General features: G+C 53.6%; 1 protein-coding gene across 1 annotated transcript; it reads left to right on the plus strand.

The window, feature by feature from the left end:
* Positions 1–341: 341 nt before the first annotated feature.
* On the plus strand, positions 342–20388 carry LAMC2 (laminin subunit gamma 2; the record flags this gene model as incomplete). The annotated part of the gene is made up of 23 exons (XM_082053133.1): positions 342–423; positions 5421–5609; positions 7642–7771; positions 8708–8806; positions 9013–9149; positions 9538–9660; positions 9782–9971; positions 10547–10659; positions 10751–10969; positions 11789–11968; positions 12868–13101; positions 13298–13434; positions 13998–14151; positions 14265–14470; positions 14747–14826; positions 15286–15423; positions 16468–16612; positions 17127–17276; positions 17629–17743; positions 17829–18028; positions 18614–18772; positions 18861–18960; positions 19636–20388. The coding sequence occupies 23 exons, from the start codon at positions 342–344 to the stop codon at positions 19884–19886; spliced, it is 3531 nt and encodes a 1176-aa protein (XP_081909259.1). The 3' UTR covers positions 19887–20388.
* Positions 20389–22175: the final 1787 nt, after the last annotated feature.

Raw genomic sequence — 22175 nt, forward strand, 5'->3', positions numbered from 1 at the left:
CCAGCTCATGGAGGCAGCGGGTGGGATGGAGCTGGGATGGGCAGCAGTGGTGTCCACAGGGGCTGCAGCTACGTTTTATTTTTCCCCCAGGAGCCAGCACCCCTGTGGGGGTGCAGGCAGGAGGTCCTGGGGTGCTGCACCCCACAGACGGCGGGTCCCTGCCAGTGCTGCCGGGGCCGGGCTTCCCGCGCCGCGGTGAGTCAGCCCGCAGCACACACGTTCTTCCTGTTGGGAGTGACTCAGGTGGAGCAGCCGATAAAAAAACCACCTCCCCCCCAAAAAAAATAAGCAGCAAGCTCAGGAGCCCCGCTGTCGTCTGCCGGAGCGGGAGCCCCCGAGCCATGGCGGGGGGCTGGCTCCTGCCCCTCAGCTGCCTCACGGTGTCTCTCCTGCCTGCAGCCCTCAGCACCATTGGAGGAGAAGGTGAGCCTTTGGGAAGGTTGGATGTTACTGTTTTCACGCGGCTTTGCTCGCAACCCTGCCCTGATGCGGGTAACGGGGAGCTCTTGGGGTGCCACGGCACGCTGCGAGGGCGCTCACCCTTCCCACCTCGGGGATTAAAACTGGACTTGTAGGTGCTCCTCCTTTTACTTCTTCCAGGGTTAAATAGCCCATGAGCATTTAAACTCTTTTTTTTTTTTTTTTTTACCGGTGTCCCCTTTAAATAACTTATTTACATGCAATTATTTATTGCTTTCCATCTCAAGCCTCGCTACGTGGGTGGGATTGGGGCGTGAGCATGAGCATCGCCCGGGAGCGAGGGGCTCAACTGCTGGAAACAAACTGTTCCCTAAGCCTGGGGAAGGGCTGGGAGCACCTGGGATCCAGTTTGCTGTAGCAGCACATGATATTGGTATTTTATGTCGATATCTGTAGGGTTTATGGGCTGCCCACGGCCCCACTGCACCTCGTGGGATGTGGCAGGTTTCCCACCATCCATAGACTGATGGAGGACTTGGAAAATCCAGAGGATCCCCTGGTATATGCAGTTGTAGTGAGGAGTGTGATGCAGGGATGTTTAAATGCATTCAGCCCAGTGGTAACTCAGTCTCAGGGTTTCAGTTGTACTGCTGCATGCTCTGGAGATGGGTGTGTTTGGCCAAAATCCAGTCTTTACATGTATTTTGTAAATACTGACTCATTTCAGGGTTTTTTTTGTCTGCAATACTGGTGTTCTGAAATACACTCGCTGGGCCTGAGGTTGATTCTTGATCAGTTTTCCTTTAAGTGCAGTGCAACATAGTATGGGGAAAAAGTGCTGAATAAATGGGATTTTTTTTTAAAGTGATTTGCTTTACATGCTACTTGGATAATTATTACAGCAGCCTTAATTGCATGCAGGTTTTAAAATACTGATGTAGATTCCCCTGCTGCTTTTCCATGGACTCTTGAACCTGTCTCTGTGCATGTCTCAAAGCGATAACCAGCCATGCTTTGATGCTGCAGCAGGCATTTTGGGTTGGTTTGGTGGTGTAAATTTGTCTCTTGTGATGTAAATTAGTCTATTGTGCTGTTAGCCCTCTGGTCTGGGCGCTAGATGTGTGCTTGCAATTAGCACGTCATCCTGTTTTGCTTGCAAATGAGCTGCAGGAGTCAAATTGGGTTTGGATACAAGCTGGGGGCATGTGGTGTGTGCCAGCACATGGCAACTGAAGGGATCTCCTGGGGTTCAGGGGGGAGTTGGGGTGTAGAGAGCAGAGGTGTCTAACTTGGAGCCCCAGCAGACACAGGCAGACCTTCCAGCAGTGAGAAAGCGGTGGAGTCGGGTGGTTGGGTAACCCATGACTTTGGGGAGCAGATGGGACATCCCTCTGGGTCACTGACCTGAAGGCACAGAGCGGGGATTGGCTTGTATTGTGGTGGGGGCTTCCTTGCATGCAAAGCTCTGATCTCTTGGAGCAAGGAGGAGTCTTTGCAGACCGGTTCATCTCTATGGAGCTGTCAGATCTGCCCCTCGCAGACCCAGCGCCAACCTCATCTTCTGGGTTTGTGAATTTAAGGTGACAGTTTAAGAGGTCTGAAGCTGCCTGTCTCCTCCTCCAAGCCTTTCTGCCACGGGGATTTGTCTCAGCATGGCAAACAAGTGTTTTTCATGCCTTATTCTGGCGGGTGGGAGTTGAGGGAATGATGTCCTGCTGGATGTGTGCCCTGGACCTCCGTCATCCTGACGTACCGCTTAAGAAATCCAGCTGCAAAGCTGCTCCTCTGTGGAGCCTGTTCTCCACAGCTGCTTGAGGAATGGATGATCTCAGAGCACCTGGATGCAAAAAGGATCCTGTCCTCACTTGGTCCTCATCTCCCGGAGCTCTGGCATGCTCCGTCTCGTCAGCAGCTCCGGTGCCTCATTCTCGGTAAAGATTAACTTGCCTGAGCTCTCAGGTTTCCAGGAGACCAGCGACAGGAACAGCTACACCAGCAAGGTGGTGGCACTAATCTGCAAGGGCATCTGAAGTGGCTTTGGGTTAGGGTGACCTGAAGCTGTGCCAGCTGGAGAGCTGGATCCCAGCGTGCAGCAGCCTCACAGTGAGGCCTGAAAAAAGGTTTTTGTTCCCTGAGGGAACGGTGTTCATTCCTGTAATTAAGTAACCCAGTAAATCTCCTGGATTACACAGACATAGGGTGATGCGTGGGTGGAGTTTAACAGCTTCAGAGGGAAGGGATGAGGGCTGGAAAATAGTATAGCCAGCAGGCTGGCTGCCCTATACTGGGCACTGGGGAGATCAAACCTCGAACCCCGGGCTCAGTTATGGGTCCCTCACGCCAAGAAAGCCCTTGAGGTGCTGGAGTGAGTTGAGAGAAGGGAAGGGGCTGGAGCACAAGTGTGATGGGAGTGGCTGAGGGACCTGGGGGATCAGCTGGAGAACAGGAGCTGAGGGGAGACCTTCTGATCTCTGAACTGCCTGAAAGGAGCTTGGAGCCAGGGGGGTCAGGCTCTGCTCCCCAGGAACAAGTGCCAGGAGCAGAGGAAACGGCCTCAAGTTGCACCAGGGGAGGTTGAGGTTGGATGTTGGGAACAATTTCTTCCTGGCAAGGGCTGTCAGGCATTGGAACAGGCTGCCCAGGGCAGTGGTGGAGTCCCCATCCCTGGAGGGGTTGAACAGACAGGGATGAGGTTCTCATGGACGTGGGTCAGTGCCAGTGTTGGGTTAATGGTTGGACTCGATGATTTTGAAGGTGTCTTCCAACCAAAATGATTCTGTGACTCTATGAAATGACCCCTTCACTCGCACTGTGAAAGTGACTGCAAATACCTTGAGAAAACCCTGTGCTGCTGCTTTCCATGGGCTATTTGCACTGTCCCTGCCACTTGGTCACTGGTGATGTCCACTGAGTCTCTAGACACCTTTTCATACCACAAGAGACAGAACTTCTGCACCTGCAGGTCCCTTCCCAGTGGGCTGGGGTGGCAGGAGACCTCCAGCAGCCGGGCAGCCCGCTGCAAGGGCAGAACCGCTTTTGCCAGAGCTGGAAAAATCTCTCTCCCTGTTTGCTGGAGCATGAGGTCATCTCCCTCCTTGGCAGCAGCCTGGGCTGCCACTTGCTGAGTGCTGTCGTCTGGAATGTGGGTGGTTACGGGTGTGCGGGAGGGCTGGGCGCTGCGTGCTCAGGCGGCGAGCGAAGAAGCCTTTGCCCAGAGTCACTGATGGGGAGGACAAGGATCTTGTATCCTTGGGCTAAGCCGTGCCAGAAGAGTGCTCAGGGAGGAGCCTCCACGTGTCTAAGTACAACGTGCCGTTCGAATCCGCACTGCAGGTTTCTGCTTGTGCTTGGGTTTCCTCCAGCTCCCGGTGCTGTTGGAGGTGACCTGAGCTGGGATAGGGACCACTTCTCATGCCCCAAGGAGATCAGCAGTGAGCAGAGTTTCTTACAGGAAGGTTGAGGATCCCATGGCAGTGTTGGGGTGGTTTGGAGCAGGTCCTGCAGACCCTGCTTTGTCCCTCGGGGTGTTTCTTTCTCCTACCTGTCTTGGCCAACCATCATCTCAACTGTGTTTGCTCTCCTCAGTGATGCTGAGGAACTCACCTGAAATTAAAGGCCGCAGGCTTGAACACTCTAGTACTGACTGCTGGGGTCTTGGCAAGTAGATGAGAGGTGACTTCAAGAGAAGACCTGGGCAAGGCAATGAAGAAGAGTGCTGGTGCACTCATGTCTGATGGGGTGCCTGCTCCCCAGAGGTCCTGTTTGTCCTGGCTACACTGAGATGCAAAACTCAAGCCTGTCCTTCCTGGCATCTGTCACACAGTGATGTTGGCAGCCGCAGCTTTTCTTCCTGGGCAGGGTGAGGTGAGATGACCTGTGTAATCCTGCCAAAACCTTTTTTCGATCTCCCTCTTGGCTGGCACATGTCCACCAAGCTCTTCTGATCACAAGCCACTTCTCATCACACCTGTGTTTAGCCAGGAAGACACTTGCATCACAAAACTAGATGGAGGGACCTGGTGGAAGTCAGTTGAGCTTTTCTTCCTGTGCTTGCTCCTGGTCACAGGCCGGGTGAATGAAGTATAACCTTAGGGATCTTCCCCTTTTCCCTGAAGTCACCAATAAAGTTCCCCATGCTTTTATCAGGACAAGGTTTGGGGTTGTGTTTACCATCTCCGCTTACTCAAAAACCTCATTGTGTTGGAAGGCCTCTGAAAGGACAGAGAACATTCATGGACATGCCGCACTGTGGAGCAGAGGTGCTCAGATTATGGGGTTTGTCCCTCCTGAGCTGAGTTGGCAGTGAAACCAGCCATTGCTCCAAAGCTTGAGGATGCTCATGACAAGAAAGGCCTTGAGGTGCTGGAGTGAGTTGAGAGAAGGGAATGGAGCTGGGGAAGGGTCTGGAGCACCAGTGTGATGGGAGCGGCTGAGGGACCTGGGGGGTTCGGCTGGAGAACAGGAGCTGAGGGGAGACCTTCTGATTTCTGAACTGCCTGGAAGGAGCTTGGAGCCAGGGGGGGTCGGGCTCTGCTCCCCGGGAACAAACGCCAGGACCAGGGGAAATGGCCTCAAGTTGCGCCGGGGGAGGTTGAGGTTGGATGTTGGGAACAATTTCTTCCTGGCAAGGGCTGTTGGGCATTGGAACAGGCTGCGCAGGGCAGTGGTGGAGTCACCATCCCTGGAGGGGTTGAACAGACGGAGATGAGGTTCTTCAGTACATGGGTTAGTGCCAGAGTTGGGGTAACAGTTGGACTTGATGAATTTGAAGGTCACTTCCAACCAAAAAGATTCTGTGATTGTGTGATGTGGAGCGTGGTGTGGCATGGAGGTGGCTGGTGGATGCAGACGGTTGGGGATGGGGCTCGCTATTAGCAGAGCAAGACGGGGACATTTGCGTCACCTGGGCTTGTTCCTTGGGCATCACAGTGGGTTTACGGCTTTGTAGCTGGTGTCTTTATCTTGAATCACCACTTGAGATGTGTCTCTCCTCTCCCCAGTGTGTGACTGCAACGGGATGTCCAGGCAGTGCATCTTTGACTGGCACCTCCTGCAGGAGACGGGGAACGGGTACCGCTGCCTCGGCTGCCAGGGCAACACGGAGGGTCCCCGCTGTGAGCGCTGCCAGGACGGCTTCTTCCGCCGGAGGGACAGGGACTGCTGCCTGCCCTGCCTCTGCCACCCCCAGGGTACATGGCTGGAGGGGACGGGGTGGGGACAGCGGGGTTAAAGCATCTGTGCGGCCCTCGGCTCTGTGTGGGCCAGGTTGGGCGCTGGGTCCCTGCACCGGACCAGAGCGTTGCAGGAGGAGCGAGTGGGACCAGTTTGCTCCAGGTGAGGTTATCTGGGGAGGTGTCAGAGCCCAGTGCTGTGTTGCAGCACCATAATTCGTACCAGCATCTCCTGGGTGCTTCACCACTTGGTGCTGGGTGTTTTGAACCCTGCAGCAGCTCCAGGCTGCAAAACCCACCTGGCCCCCAAAATAATCACAGACTCACAGAATGGTTTGGGCTGGGAGGGACCTTCAAACTCATCCAGTCCAACCCCTGCCATGGATAGGGACATATTTCTCTAGAACAGGTTGCTCAAAGCCCCATCCAACTTAACCCTGAACACTTCCAGGGACTGGATGCCCACAACTTTTCTGAGCGACCTGTTTTAGTATCCCACCACTCTCATCATAAAACATTTCTCCTTTTTGTCTAATCTAAACCTCTTCTCTTTTGGTTTAAAACCTTTAGAACTTTCTTCTGTTGCTACAGGCCCTGGTAAAAAATCTCTGTGTCTTTGCACCGTGTCCTCTTCCCGGGCATAGTGCTGTGAACTTGGAAATGATCCTTTTGCTTTTAGGATGCAATTAAAAGCCTTTGTGGAGCCCACCTTTCTATATTGAGGCCCCATGAACCTGCTGACCCCCACCAGGGAACTGCTTGTCCTTCCCAGCTCCCATCCTTATGTCAAGGGCAAGGGCCAAACCCCAGTGTGGGGAGCGGCGGCTTTCGCCGGCTTTGTGAGTCAGGCAGATGCCTCCTGGGTGTCGCAATGTTTGGCAGGCTCCGCAAAGGCTTTTAATTGCGTCGTAAAAGCAAAAAGATAATTCCCAAGCTGGCAGCATTGCATCTCAGCAGGGGAGGTGGTGCAAAGTGCCGTGGCACTTGGGATGCACAGGAGCCTTCAGCCCCTGCAGCTACTCCAGCAACTTTTGGGGGGCTGCAAGGCTATGAAATGGGCTTTCAAGCTCTGGGGTGTTTGCTGTGGGTCTCGTGGTGGTTGTACAGTAGATGGGATGGCTCCTTCATCCTCAGCAGGTTTCAGCTTGCTTGGCAAGTAGGCAGCTAATACCTCTTGCACCAGGGTGCTGTAGATACTGAAATGCCTGTTAGTCTTTGTCAACGCAAGAGCATCACTAGCAGCACCACCTGAACATAAAATGGCTTGCAAGGACAGAGCAATAGGCTTTGAGGTGTTGGGGTGCAAATATCTCCTTACATGTTCCCACACCCCAGCAGCAGGACTACTGTCCATGTCTCTGACATCCTGTCCCTTTGGTGCCCACATGTGCAGGGTGGTAAGTCAGAAATGAAGGATCCTGCCATGGTCCTTGGCCCCATAAAGTCCTTGTGGTGGCCCCAACATCAAATTGTACCAATGTCTGCTAGCAGGGGGTCCAGCAAAGAAGAACTAGGCTGACATGAGGAAGGAATTTTTTACATTGAGCATGGTGAGAGCGTGTCCCATGTTGCCCAGAGAGGTGGTGGATGCCCCATCCCTGGAGACATCCCAGGCCAGGCTGGACGGGGCTCTGAGCAACCTGAGCTGGTGAAGATGTCCCTGCTCACGGCAGGGGCTGAACTGGATGAGCTGGAAAAGTCCCTTAAACCCAAACTGTTCTATGATTCTGTGATTTTTAACTAATTTTCCACTTGGTTTGTGTGCCCTGGAGTCTGTTTTGTCATTTTCAATGATGTTTGTAGTAGCAAAGAAGCTCCTTGTCCTGGGCATCTGGTCAATACCAGCTGGGATTTGTCTCTTGCATCAGCTGGGGAGGCTGGAGCAGCTTTAACAGCCTGACCTGGTGTCTCAGCGCTGTGCTGGGACCTCAAGGGGGTCCTGGGGCAGGGTTGCTGCTGCGATGATGATCTGATGCTTTGTTCCCCTGTCCCGCAGGCAGCATCTCTGAGAGGCGCCTGTTCCAAATCTCTTGTTCCCCTCTTTCCACAGGTGCCCTTGGCCCGCAGTGCAACAGCAATGGCCACTGCAGCTGCAAACCCGGCGTGATGGGTGAGAAATGCGACCAGTGCCAGCCGGGCTTCGAGTCCCTCTCCGAGGCCGGGTGCCAGAGGAGCGGGCAGTAAGTGCTGGAGACCATCAGTGGCATAGGGACAGCTTGGGGGTCCAGCCTCCAGAGCTCTCCCAGCACATCTAAAGAACCCGTGCTGGCTGTAAACACCTCAAGCAGAGGTGGAGGCAGCTTGTTTCGTGGCAGCGCACTGATAGCCCCAAGCTAACCCCATTGCTGGTTTGGGAGAGAGAGGGCTCGAATGGGGCTGGATCTCCCTTCTGACCCACACAGCTGTCAGACAATAGCATCAAAATCGGAGCTTAACCACTCTCTGAGGCAATTGCTTTATTATCCAAATAACAGCAAGCAGACACTGGCCACATGGGCCAATGCAGAATAAAACCTGCCCGCGTGTGGTTCTGCCTGGTGTTGATGCCGCTTATAAGGACTGTCCCCATGCAAAGATGTACATGCAAAAATCTATCCCTTCCTTTGCACGAAGCCCTGTTTAAACACCTTTTGAAGTGTTTCTGGTTTGTTTTCCTCAGTATTCCATCCTCTTCTGCCTTGCTTCACCCCACCATTGCTCCTTTGGGCACCCAGCAGGCAAAAGCTGGGTGTGAGGGCTGGCTGCCTGCTGCCATCCCTGGCCCCCTGCCTGAGCCTTCTTGGGGTGTTGCTGCCTGTTGGAGCTCAGCCAGGCTCTGTTAAGCTCAGCAGAGCTTTGCTTTGCTCTTGTAGGTGGGTCTTGCTAAAGAGAGGCACCTGGGGTAGTTGCAGACTGGTCCTCAGGGGTGTTGTGAGGCAGTGGCATTGGGCATCATCCCAGCCCAGCATCCGTACTGCTGGGTTACTCAGAGGCATGGCTCTGCTGATTATTTTTCCCTTTCTAGCATGGGACGGGTAGCTGGGCGGGTTCTCTGCTGTCCTGTATAACAGCTGGGGGCACTGAGCTCTCAGCTGAGCTGGAAATGCAGGTGAAGGATCCCGCTGTCCCCGTTGCAGGAGCCTGCGGTGCGAGTGTGACCCGGCGGGCAGCACGGGGGGCTGCATCTCTGGCCGCTGTGTCTGCAAGGCGAGCGCCACTGGAGAGCGCTGTGAGAGGTGGGTGTCAAGGGACTTGCTGGAACACTGTGTGCATCTCCTCCATCTCCCTGGCAGCGGCACATGCCCATTCTTCACCATCCTAGCCCAGGGGTGACCTTGAACCGTGGCAATGGCTGCGTTGCACGACTATCACTTGAGGGCTTGTGTTTGTTGGCCAGGAGAAAACACACTTAAACATTGTCATCTTCTTATGTTTTTCCCAGGTGCAAGCGAAACTTCTATAACCTGGACGCCAGAAACCCTGCGGGATGCTCCCCCTGCTTTTGCTACGGGCACTCGGCTGTGTGTGTCAGTGCGGACAACCACAGCATCCACAACATCACCTCCACCTTCCAGCAAGGTGAGGCCTGAGTAGGACATGCCTATGGTTACTGGGGGTGTCTGCCATCTCTTCTCTTGGACGTGCTGGAGGAGCCGCCTGGTTTGCAACCCTGCTGGGGTCCCTGGGTTTTGATGGGTGGGATGGCTTGACCATGGGCAGAAGTAGAGTGCAATGGTGGGGGAAGCATAGGTTGCTCCATCATGTCTTTCCTGCCACACAGGAGGAAAGCCTCATGCCAAGCCTGGCTTATTTTGAAATATATCAGCACAGGGATATCTGTGCTGGTCCCTTGGAGGTCAAGGGGTAGGAAGCTGGAGGGTTTTGGTAAGACACAGCTCCATAAAGATGCTGGGGTCCTGGAAACACCTTCCCTGTCCACGCTGACTGCTCCTTGTTGGTGCTCCAGGTTCTGAAGGTTGGCGAGGTGTCCACGAAAGTGGTTCCCCAGCCCAGCTCCAGTGGTCCCCACGCCATCAGGATGCCTTCATAGCAGCGAGGAGACCGGAGCCGATATACTTCGTGGCACCTGGTAGGTGTGGGATGGGAGAAGTGATGGTGTTCCCTTTGCTTGGTCCAATCTTGCTATCTGAGCCTTTGGAAGGAAGACAAGATTTTAAACCTTTAATTTTCTCCTTTCCTTCCCTTTGCAGGGAAATTCCTCGGGAACAAGCAGCTGAGCTACGGCCAGACGCTGTCCTTTGATTACCGCCTGGACCGAGGGGGACGCGAGCCATCTCCGCATGATGTGGTCCTGGAAGGAGATGGCCTGAGGGTTACTGCCCCCTTCTTGCCCCAGGGGAAGGTCCTGCCCTGTGGTGTCAGCCAGACATACACATTCAGGTAAAGGTGGATGCTGGGGTGTTTGCGGCAGGGTGAGCAAGAAAAGCTATGGCTTCAAAGAACTCCTGAATTCAGCTGTGGTCCCTTGGAGGTGGTGAATGGTTGCCTGGTTTGGGCTGGATGCGTCTCAGATGCTTCTGTCCTGCATGAGGTGGTTACTTTGTGAGAGGGGCAGTACAGAATCTGGCTTGAAGGTTGATCTGGGGACTTTGCTCAGGGTCAGTTGCGTGGGTGGAAGTTGTTCCCCAAAGCCTGGAGCTCAAGAGGGAGATGGGCAAGAGCTGCCACTCAATGAGGCCACTCAATGGCCTCAAGTTGTGCCAGGGGAAGGTTCAGATTAGATATTAGGAAAAAATTATTCCTGGAAAGGATTGTTGGGTGTTAGAACAGGCTGCTCAGGGCAGTGGAGGGGTTCAACAGACATGGAGATGAGGTTCTTAGGGACATGGTTTAGTGCCAGTGTTGGGTTATGGTTGGACCTGATGATCTTAAGGGTCTTTTCCAACCAAAATGATTCTATGATTTTCATCTCGTTTTCTTAAAACTGGTTCTACTTCTCCCCCTCCCACGGGCAGGCTGGACGAGCACCCAAGCAGCAAGTGGAGCCCGAGGCTGAATCACTTGGAATATCGCAGGCTGATGGGAAACCTGACAGCTCTCTGGATCCGAGCCACCTTCGGGGAGTACAGTAAGTGGGGGGAGAGCTTGCAAGCACAAGGGTGGGGGCTTGCAGGTGGAACTGCTGTCACCCATGGGTGACTGGCCGTATCTCCCTCCAGGCACTGGCTACATCGACAACGTCACCCTGGTGTCAGCGCAGCCCGGGGCCGGTGTCCCCGCTCCATGGGTGGAGCGATGTGAGTGCCCGGCGGGGTATGAGGGCCAGTTCTGTGAGATGTGTGCCCCTGGCTACCGCAGAGATGCCCCTGGCATGGGACCCTTCAGCATCTGCGTCCCCTGCAATTGCCAGGGGGGAGGAATTTGTGATCCCGACACCGGTAAGAGAAGCCACTGCTACGTTGTGCTTGTAGGGCATGTGGGATCACCTGCATCCAGAAAGTTTGGCTATAGGGGGGTGTGGGGAGCACTGAGCGGGGCGAGATCCCTGGTTGCGGGGGGCTGGAGTGCAGGGAACATCACAGGTAAAACTTTCTGAAGTCTAGAAATTCTTCAGCCAAAAATACAGGAAAGATGCATTAGGATCAAATCAGGCTTAGGTGATCATTGAGAGATGAGAAAACATCTCCTGCTGCTTGGATAGTATTAAAAATATTTTCTTATGACTTTTTGTTTTAAAAGTGTGGTGTGTGTAGATAACAATGATGTAAACATTTTACTACACATTTTGCTAAAATAGCCTGCAGTGTTGCTGTAGAAAGTCAAAGTAATGCAAAGTTAAGCTGTCGCTGTTTTCTAAATCTGAATTGGAATTAAATTTCCCAGTATCTGAGCATTGATCAGAAGGCACAGAAGGCAACGTGTGGCCCCATGGGAGCTATATGAGCTGTGAAAAATGAGATGCAGCCACCTTTGTGTGGTGATGGCCATCCTCCATGCCATGGGATGGGCTTCTCCGTGGCGTCCCACTGGGCTCCCGTTGCAGGAGCAGGACATGGTCCTTCCCGCACAGTGATGGACTGATGGGCAGAGAAACAGAGAGTATGGGCAGGTGTGGGGATCGCAAGGGGTCTGGTGGATGATGCTGGACCACAGGGGCTTGTGATGCAGTGGGTCGTGTGGCCAGGAGGTGGGGTGGTGGAGATTGTCCCACCGGGGGTGAGAGAAAACTGTCCTAAGCCTTTTCGTTCCTCTTCCAGGTGAATGCTACTCGGGAGATGAAAACGTGGGCAATAGCATCGGCTGCCCTTTCGGCTTCTACCGAGACCCCCGGCAGCCGCATAGCTGCAGGGCATGTCCCTGCGGCAACGGCCAAGGCTGCTCCGTGGTGCCGGGCAGTGAGGAGATCATCTGTGACCACTGTCCTCCTGGAGCTGCTGGTAATGTCCTTGTCCAGGTCACTTCTGCTCTGCCTGTCCCTGGAGTTTTCATGGGCTTTTTGGGGAGACGGAGGATGCTCAGAACTGCGTGGATCATCCCATCTTCTCAGCATAGCTCGCCTCCTGCAACGGGATGCTTCAGCCCCAAGGGCTGTGCAAACGTGTGTTGCTATGCCTTGGGAAAGGTTCTTGTCTAAACAAACAATGTGGATGGAAAAAGGATGGGTGGGGAGGGAGTGGAATAGAAAAACAGGGAAAAAAAAAAAAGATAACAAAACAAAACACACCAAAAAGAAACCCCAAAGAACAAAACAAACCAACCAACCCACCCCCCAAATAGGATATGACTTGCACAAGGTCAGTTGTTGCACCCACCTTTTGAGAACCTTCCCAGAGCATCATGTGTTGGCCGTGGTGGCGAGGAGAGTGGAGATGCTGTTGTGCCAGCCCTGATGGGGCCGAATGCCCCCATTTCTGTGGGGCGGAGGAAGCAAGGTGGCTTCTGCCTTTCAGGCAATAGCATGAACTTCAGCGGCTTAAGTCACTTGTTTTGTTCAGCCTGGAAAACAGGAGACTGAGGGGAGACCTCATGGTGGCTGCAGCTTCTTCCCAAGGGAAGGAGGAGGGACAGGCACTGAGCTCTTTTCTCTGGTGGCTAATGATAGAACGTGAGAGAATGGCAGGAAGATGTGCCAGGTGAGGTTTAGGTTGGATGCTAGGAAAAGGTTCTTCACCTGGAGGGTGTCAGTGTTCAAGAAGCAATTGGGCAACACCCTCAGACACATGGTGTGAATTTTGGTGTTGTTCTGTGCAGGTAGAGGAGTTGGACTTGATGATCCTTGTGGGTCCCTTCTAACTCAGGACATTCTATGAACTACTCCCCATCCCTCTTTTCCCAGGGGCCAACTGTGAGTACTGTGCCGATGGCTATTTTGGGGACCCGGCGGCTTCCCAGCCCTGCCAGCTGTGCCGGTGCAACGGCAACGTGGAGCCCAACGCCGTGGGCAACTGCGACCGCCAGACGGGCGAGTGTCTCAAGTGCATCTACAACACTGCCGGCTTCTACTGCGACCGCTGCAAAGACGGCTTCTTCGGGAATCCCCTGGCCCCTGACCCTGCTGACAAGTGCCGAGGTGAGAGCCGGGCTCTGTTTTGAGCTGGGAATGGCTAGAGGAGAAGCAGGATGCTGGAAAGTGGGAGCAGAGAGCAGGAACGAGAGCGTAGAGCTAAACGGTGGGAGGAAAGCAGGGGGAGAGGGTGGGCGGAAGGATGTGTCGGGACATGAGGTGGGGACGGGCTCCTTTGACCGTGTGCTGCTCCCACCCACAGCTTGTGCCTGTGACTCGACTGGGGCCGAGCCACTGAAGTGTAGGAGCGACGGGAGCTGCATCTGCAAGCCTGGTTTCCAGGGTCCCCGCTGCGAGGAGAGTGAGTGCCCAGCTTGCTATGGGCAGGTGAAGGAGCAGGTGAGCATCTGTGCCAGCCTTGGAGCCACTGAGCAGCAAGGGGTGCAGCAACACGCCAACCCTCACGCATCATTCAGGATAGAGGAAATGGCCTCAGCTTGCACCAGGGGAGGTTCAGATTGGATATTAGGAAACAATTCTTCCAAGAAACGGCTGTCAGGCATTGGAACGGCTTGCCCAGGGCAGTGGTGGAGTCACCATACCTGGAGGGGTTGAACAGATGTGGAGATTAGGTTCTCAGGGACATGGGCTAGTGCCAGTGTTGTGTTAATGGTTGGACTTGCTGATCTTGAGGGTCTCTTCCAACCAAAATGATTCTATGATCTTCTGGTGCAAGTGAGAAGTGATTTTGCAGGCGGCATCTGAACTTTAGGGTTGTACTCAATTCAACTGATAAAAAAAGCCATGACGTGGAGCTGCAGGCCCACTGTGCCCCATCCAAAAATGATCCCTTGCTTTGCTCTCCGTTCTCTGTCCAGACTGCAGACCTGGTTTCCACCCTGGTCTTTCCACTGTGAGTTTTCTGTCCTGCTGGCTGATGGCCTGATCTGCTGTGTTTGCAGGTGGACCTGTACCTGCAGCAGCTGGCAGAGCTGGAGCTGATGTTCTCAGAGGTACAAGCTGGCAGTGGGGCCGGGAGCCAGGAGCTGGAGGGAAGGATGCAGCTGGCTGAGGAGATGCTGCGGACCATCCTCGGGGAAGCCCTGAGCCTGCAAGGTACCACCCACTCTGTGCTGTAGTAGGGGAGGGTTTTCCTCAGAGATGATTTTTTTTTTTTTTTTTAAATTTTATTTTTTTTCTCTTCAACCTCTCTCTTTCCTTCTCGCCAGCCTCTGACAGGTCTCTAGAAAGCCGCCTGGCCATGATGAAGGGGCAAGAGTCCAGCTCGCAGGGCCGCTTGGATGAGATGAAGGCAACGGTGGAGAGGCTGAGGTCTCTGGGGACCCAGTATGAGAGGCAGGTGCAGGACACCCGGCGGCTGCTGGAGAGAGCCCGGCTGGACCTGGACCGCAGTGGAGCTGCTCTGCGTTGGGTGGTAAGAGCATCCTCATGCAATGTGCTCCTAGTCTAGTCTAGGGCTGAAAAAAATCCATGGAGAAAGCAAGAATTTAACGTGCTCCAGTTATTATGTCTGTTTTGTGAGTGCAGAAGACATTCTGGCGGCCCTTTCTGTAGGGCTGGGACTTGGAGAGGTGCTGGTGGGTGTCTCTGAGGGGCTGTGGAGGTTTAATGTGCCACAGTTGCCTCTTTTGCAGCTGAAGTGGATGGAGGGCAGGGAAGAGCACTCACACCTCTCTTCCTTCCTCCTCAGAACATTCCTGTTTCAAACCTTCCTGGGGGCTCAAATCAGTTCTCGATGCTGGCCCAGGAGGCTCGGAGCCTGGCTGACAGGTGAGTCCCTGCCACTGTTGGCCGAGAGAGAGGGGAAGGGGATTGAAATCCTGCTCGGTGCCCAGAAGGTCCCTTTTTGGGGGTCCTCGACTCACCCTCAGGCTACAGCTGCCCCAAACTCTTTGCCAGGCCTGGAGCAGGGGAAGATGTGGCTGCTGAGCTGGTTTTGCTGCAGTATAGAGCCGTGCTCGGTTGCCATTGAGGGTGGTGTTTGGTGTATTTTGAAACTATCTTTGGGGTCAGAGTTTGTCCCAAGGATGTCCAGTTGGAACAGGCAGCACTGCCTCCCACCTGGTGCTCCTCTACCCTTGGGAGATGCAGGAGAGACATCAAGGTGTGTGTCACATTGTGTTTCCCAAGAGGGTCCAATGCAGCATCACTGAACACAGCAGTAAGGGGAATTGGTGGAGGAACCTGGGGTGGGAAACATTTCTCATGACCCCGCCCCGTGCTTTGCAGCCACCTACAAGCTGCCAACACCATCGAAGGAGCCGCCAAGGCGGCGCGGGAGGACGCACGGCAGGCACTGGAGCTTGTGCGTGCAGCTGCTGGTGGAGAAACAGCCACCTCCGGGTCCCTGCGAGGGCTGCTGGGCAAGTGAGTCATGGCTGCGGTCACCTACGTGGTGTGGGGGGATATGGGAGGGACGAGGGGGATGTCTGTGTCCCTGCTCTGGCTTCCTCAGCAGAGCTGCAGGAAGGTGCAGTTGGAGGCAGGGCAGGCAGGGACTTGGTTAGACTTTGGTCACCGGCATGTCCGAGTGGTGGAGATATGGAGGGTTGGCAACTCTGTGGAGCATCTGAATGAGGAGAATTGATAGGACAAGAGGAAACGGCCTCAAGTTGTGCCAGGGGAGGTTGAGGTTGGATCTCAGGAACAATTTCTTCCCAGAAAGGGCTGTTGGGCATTGGAACAGGCTGCCCAGGGCAGTGGTGGAGTCACCACCCCTGGAGGGGTTCAACAGACAGAGATGAGGTTCTCAGGGACATGGGGTAGTGCCAGGATTGGTTTAATGGTTAGACTTCATGATCCTGAGGGCCTTTTCTAACCAAAATTACTCTATGACTCTATCTGCTTCCCACCTCATGGGCTGTGATGCTCCGCCAAAGCTGGGGAAGGGGTTTAGTGCCACGTGTGTGAAGAGGCTTCCAGGGGCAACTCTATGCCTGGTTGCAAATCTGGGCTGGGTTTAACCCAAGGATAGATTTGACCTCATGTTGTCTGGTCATGGTGGTGCCTACCCAGAGCCCACTATGGTGCTGGGTCTTTGCGCACCACTGGTGGGCTGTGAGCAATGACTGATGAAGTTCAGGAGCTGAACGGGGACATGCAGGAGGAAACATCATGTGGCAGGACAGGGATTAGCAGAGCCACTGAAGAGCCTGGGAGGGTTCAGCTGGTATGAAACACCTCTGGATGTTGGAGCATGAGGAAGGAGCCAGCAAATGCCCTGATTAGCAGTGGGGCCATGATGTGGGAGATGTTTGCAATTAGCTTGGCCAGCATGATAAACCTGCGTGGAGCCCTGGAGGGGATTTGGAGAGTATAAACAAGTCAATGCAGGAGGCAGCATTAATGCTTGAGGAGGGCGGTGCTGGAAGCTTGGTTTGTACCATGTTCTTCAACCTCACATCCATGCAGGTACGAGGAGCTGAAGTTGCGGGCTGGAGGCCTGAAGGCTGAAGCTGATGATATGGCCTCTGAGGCAGACAAGGCTTATCAGGGCAGCCTGGTGCTCCTCAACTCCCTGTCCCGCTTGACGAAGACCGACGTTGGCTCCTTTGAGGTGAGCGCTTTGTGCCTGTGGGACCAGGAGATTCCCCTTTTGCTCTCCCCTACACTCCCTGCCAGCAGCTCAGCCCTTCCCAGGGCTCTGTCTCCACGGGGGAGCCATCAGAGATGCATCTTCCCACCCTTTTGCCCTCATCGCTGGCCATGGCACAAGGAGCAAGAGACAACCATCCATCGCTGCTTGCTGTGGTTCCTGGGTAGATGAGAAAATCCTATGACAAATAGGATATGATAGATAGATATGATAGAATCACAGAATCGTTTGGGTTGGAAGGGACCTTCAAAGCTCATCCAGTCCAACCCCTGCCATGAGCAGGGTCATCTTCAACCAGCTCAGGTTGCTCAGAGGCCCGTTCAGCCTGGCCTGGGATGTCTCCAGGGGTAGGTAACCCACCATCTCTCTGGGCAACCTGGGACAGTGTCTCACCATCCTCATTGTAAAGAATTCCTTCCTCGTGTCCAGCCTGATGCTGGGACTCTCAGGAAGTCTTCACATCTCTGTGTTTCAGGGGGAGGCAACACAGCTGAAGCAGGACGCCAGCGCTCTCCTGACCCTGGTGGACACCTACATGGCCCAGTACCGGCAGCTTCAGGCCCGCGCGGGACGCTGGGAGGAGGAAATCCAGCAGCTGCTGCAGGGGGGAGAGGGCAAGAGAGCGGTAAGAGGTTGGCTTGGGGGCTGTGGCTTGAGTCATCTTCATTGTGAGCTGGAGCCTTGGTGGGATGTCTACGACACTACTGCTACTACATGCTGTTCTGGCCTGATCACCTTCCTGAGAAATACAACCCCTTGGGGTTGGTTTTCTGGGGCCGGTGGGACACTGTGTGTGCAGAGCCGCTGAGTGCAGGGTCTTGCTAGCACAGCTCCTCCATGTGAGGTGGGTTGAAGACCTGCTCCTGGGAAGAGTAGGGCTCAGATGACTCATGATGGCTGCAGCCAGGTGAGAGACTGTCTGATGCTCCTGTACTATATCCTTCATCTGCCTGTTGTGTCCCTTTGGCCTGTCACAGGTGCTGATGCAACTGCTGTCCCGAGCCAACCTCGCCAGGAGCACAGCCCTGCAAGCCATGAGTGCTGGCAATGCCACCTTCTATGAGGTGGAACAGATCCTGAAGAGCCTCCGGGGTAATGTCCTAGAAACCTTCCTTTCCCCTCCCTCGTGGGACCTCACAAAGGCAGCACAGCTTCATTCCACATGCATTTCTTTCAGAGTTTAACCTGCAAGCAGATGACAAGAGAAGGGAAGCCGAAGATGCCATGAAGAGGCTACCGATCATCAGCAGCATGGTTGCAAGTGCCAGGGAGAAGACAGACCGAGCTGAAGCAATCCTGGGCAGTGCCGCTTCTGAATCCAGGGCGGCCAGCAACACGGCAGGGGAAGCGAAGGAGATCTCCATGGGGATCCAACAGGTGAGGGCAAGCCCTGCTGCTATTGCTGGCAGAAAAGGGTTTGGAAGGGAAAACCAGGGAAGAAGAGGAGATGGTTGGCAACTCCTAAGGATCTCTTCATGGTGGACCTGATGCATTGACTTTTGTGCCTGATGCATTGACTTTTTGGCTTATGTTTGTCTGTAGTGAATCCTGCAGAGAGAGTTGGCTGTAGATGAGTGGGAGTGTGGGGATCTCAACAGGCACGTTTATCCCCTGATGATCTCTGTGGCCTCTGAAGCCACCTGTTGGTGACCAAGGGGGTTTTTCACTTCCACACTGAGATCTTGGCAGGCTTGTGAACTCCTAGACTTGGTGGATTCAGCTACCAGAATGTATGTTGTAGTTACGAAGTGGTTTACTGGTGTCTTCAGGAGGGGTTGAGTCATAATCACAGAAACAACTCTCTGGATCAGCTGGTGGGAGCATGTGAAGGATGCAGGAAAACCTGCAATAATTTTGGGTCCCTGTGAAAGGAACCAGTTTCCACCAGCTCCATGCCCCAGTGCACCCAGGCAAATTTCAGCTGTGCTCTGCCCCTCTGAAAGTGCCTTTTGCCTTCCCTAGGAGATCACACGGCTGAGGGTGGAAGCCAACAAGACGGCCGATGGTGTCCTCGCCCTGGAGAAGGTGGTGGCCACCCTGCAGCACGAGGCCAAGGAAGTGAATGGAGAATTTGAGAGGAAGCTCTCAGAGGTTGAGATGGATGCCACTATGATACAGAAGGTGGGTCCCCATCTCCCTCACCTTGCCCCTTTCCCTGTTGACGTTTGGGTGAGACTTTGCCTTACAGCTGTCACCTTGCCTTCTTCAGACAGCTCAAGAAGCTCAGAGGGTCCATGCCAAGGCTGGCCGGGCAGGGGTGGCTGTGCAGGAGACATTGAGTGCCCTGGAGGAGCTGCTGCGTCTGATGAGTAGGTTTTGCTCTGCTGCTGAAGGGCATGGGTGCAGACAGGTCCCTGTTGAGATCTAGGTGGGTTGCCAGGAGTTGTATGAGAAGCTGCTTCAGTTTTGGGCCCCTCAGGACAAGAAAGACCTTGAGGTGCTAGAGCAAAGAAGGGAACGGAGCTGGTGAGGGGTCAGGAGCACAAGTGTGACTGGAGCGGCTGAGGGACCTGGGCAGTTCAGCCTGGAGAACAGGAGCTGAGGAGAGACCTTCTCGCTCTCTGCGACTACCTGAAAGGAGGTTGTAGCATGGAGGGTGTTGGTCTCTTTTCCCAAGTACCAAGTGATAGGACAAGAGGAAATGGCCTCAAGTTGCACCAGGGGAGGTTTAGATTGGATATTGGGAACCATTTCTTCCTGGAAAGGGCTGTCAGGCATTGGAACAGGCTGTCTAGGACAGTCACCACTTCCGGAAGGGTTTAAAAGACACAGAGATGAGGTTCTTAGGAACATGGGTTAGTGCCAGTGTTGGGTTAACAGTTGGACTTGATGATCTTGAGGGCCTCTTCCAAACCAAAATGATTCCTTGGTTCTATGATGCCCGTAAACAGGCTGGGCAGCAGGATGGAGAAAGTATCTAGAAATATCTAGTCCTCAGCCCTCATCCATGGCTCCCTCTTCTTTGTTTTCCTCCTGTGCGACAGACCAGCCTGGTGCTGTGGATGAAGAGGGCCTAAAACAGCTTGAGATTAATTTCAGTAAAGCCAAAACCAGAAGCAACCAGCTGAAGGATGAGCTGTTGGAGCTGGAGCAGACGGCTATACTGCAGAAGACCCGGGTGCGGACACTGGAAAGCAGCATTGATGAGATCTTGGCAGATATTAAGAACCTGGAGGATATCCAGAGAAGTCTTCCTCCAGGCTGTTACAACACAAAAGCTATCGAACTGCCGTGATTGAGCTCTGGAAAGGCTGCAGCAACTGCCAGGCTGTGAAGGCAGGAGAGCCTGGTCCAGCTGCCCTCCCCAGACCCAGCAGGACCAGCTGCATTTGGTTGTATTGAACTGACCCTTAACCTCAAGCTCAGCGTGGCGGCTGAAGTTCACATTGTCACGCTGGCCCTGGAGAGTCCCTGATTTTTACAAAGTGGTCCGTCCCTCCATCACGGGAGGAAGGAGAAGACGCTTGGTTGTGTGAAGGTGCTACTGGCTGGAGAATAGCCCATTCCTACATTTCTCTGTGGTGCAGGTGGGGGTTGCTTGGTGTCAACCTTGGGAGTTTGCACAGTTCAGAGCCTGATGTTCAGGGCTGAGAGGTTCTCCACCCTCTGTGGATCCCCTCTCCTGGCCTGGCATGCACGGAAGGACTAAAGTCTCTGTCCTTACTTTTGACACTGCCACCACCACTTCCTCCTCATGTTCTCCATGGAGTCTTTCTCACATTTCATAAAGCTGCAAGTCTTCCACAGTGCTTCTCAGTGAGGTCATTACCATTTTGCTAAAGGAAAAGAAAAAAAAATGCCAGCTGCCTTTGAGCTTGGTGATGTGCTGGATGGAGGAAAATGGGTTCCTGCACTAGCAGGTTGGCAGAGGAGAGAACTGCTGGGCCTCCTGAAGTGGAAAGTCTTTCATGTTCCCTTCAGCCAGGAGAAAACCTCATTTCTCCTGCACATCTTTTAAAGTCCCAACACCCTTTCTTGTCAAACCTCCTCCTGGGCAAGCACAGGTCTCCCTACCATCCCCTCACATGCTCCAGCACAACCTTTCCTTCCAAGCCTGGCCAGTTCGGTACCAAGCAGCTTCCTGTGTGTCCCATAGCCTGGGAGAAGGCGGTGTCCCCTCTGCACAAGCATCTGGGACCCTGCAGCCCTTGTCATGGGAATGGGGGTTTCTCCAGGGGTCTACAGCCACAAGCTCTCACTTCTGAGAGCCCAGTCCCATCCTACTGGAGAGCCACTGCTCTGATTTGATCCATTTAAAAATATTGACGATGTCTTGAACGTCTTTCTGCCTCTGGTTTGGTGCTGCCTTTTCTCCCTGGCTCCATCCATCCCTTCCTCCTGCCTGATATTGGACGTTTCTCAGAGGCTCAGAGGGGGTTTCCCACTCTACATTTGAGCAGAACTTGGAGGAGATGAAGACTGTGGTGCTCACTTCACTCACCCACGGCCTTTCTGTGGGCCCAGCTCCATTCTGGCACTGCTCCCAGCTCCCTTTAGGTTTCATTTCAGGGAAAAAAAAAAAAGAGCCAGCAGGTGCTGGAAGTCAACTCTGCTGAAGCCCCCTGACCTGCATGGTGGTGAAAGATGTCCTGGATGGAAAGGGACACTGTGGGGGACATGCTCACCCCTCTGACTCTGACAAAGCATCACCCATACTTTCGCTTGTTAAGGATACACCAAGTGCTATGTCTGCCTTATAATTTTATTTAAGCAAGATGCATTCTTGCCTCTGGTATGTCTTCCTTCTCCCATTGTACAGCATAGGGACCGGTATTATGGACATGGCTTGATTCTTCCACGAGTTGGGGTTTTTTTGAAAGGGAGGAGGTCAATAAATAATGACTATTTTTGGCTGGATCTTGCCTACTGATTTATTTTCTCTAGCTCCCTGTTTCGGGTGAGTTTGGCAGTGCAGCCACTTGCATGCTTCATGCTGAATTTGGTCTTGGGACTGTTTTGAAATGACACCAATAACATCTTTCTTCTGTTTTGTTTTGTTTATTACATAATTTAAACATTTTGCTGATAAAGTTTTTTTTTTCTTTTTTGTCAATGACCATTTTTTTTCCATATAGCAACAGAAGAAAAAAAAAGTTAGTCTCCAAAACTTTTGACAAAGGTGAAATCGGTGGCATGGCAACTTCAACCCCTTTCCCTCCCCACATGTATTATTTTCTTTTACCCAAAAGCGTTTGAAGTTCATTTCTCTTTTCAGCAAATTGCACTGTTTAAAAGTGGAGGTTCGAAGACCAAAACCCACAAACATCTTCCCCCCCTCCCCTGCGCCCTGGAAACCCTGGTCCTCACCTCCCCAGTGGTCACATGGATCTTCAGGGATTACTATCTTTTTGTTTTGCATACCAAACCAGTCCCAGAGCTGAATGACCTGTTACAAACCCCCCGACCTGTTACCGCCCACCCCCCCATACTGTGACCTTTACTGTGAGCAGATACACAAAGGCGCAGGTAAGACCAAATATACTCATCATCCCTACCACAAGGCTACATCTCTAAGGTGCGCTGT

The sequence above is a fragment of the Streptopelia decaocto genome, assembly GCF_964273445.1.
Source record: "Streptopelia decaocto genome assembly, chromosome: 5".
NCBI classification, from domain to species: domain Eukaryota; kingdom Metazoa; phylum Chordata; class Aves; order Columbiformes; family Columbidae; genus Streptopelia; species Streptopelia decaocto.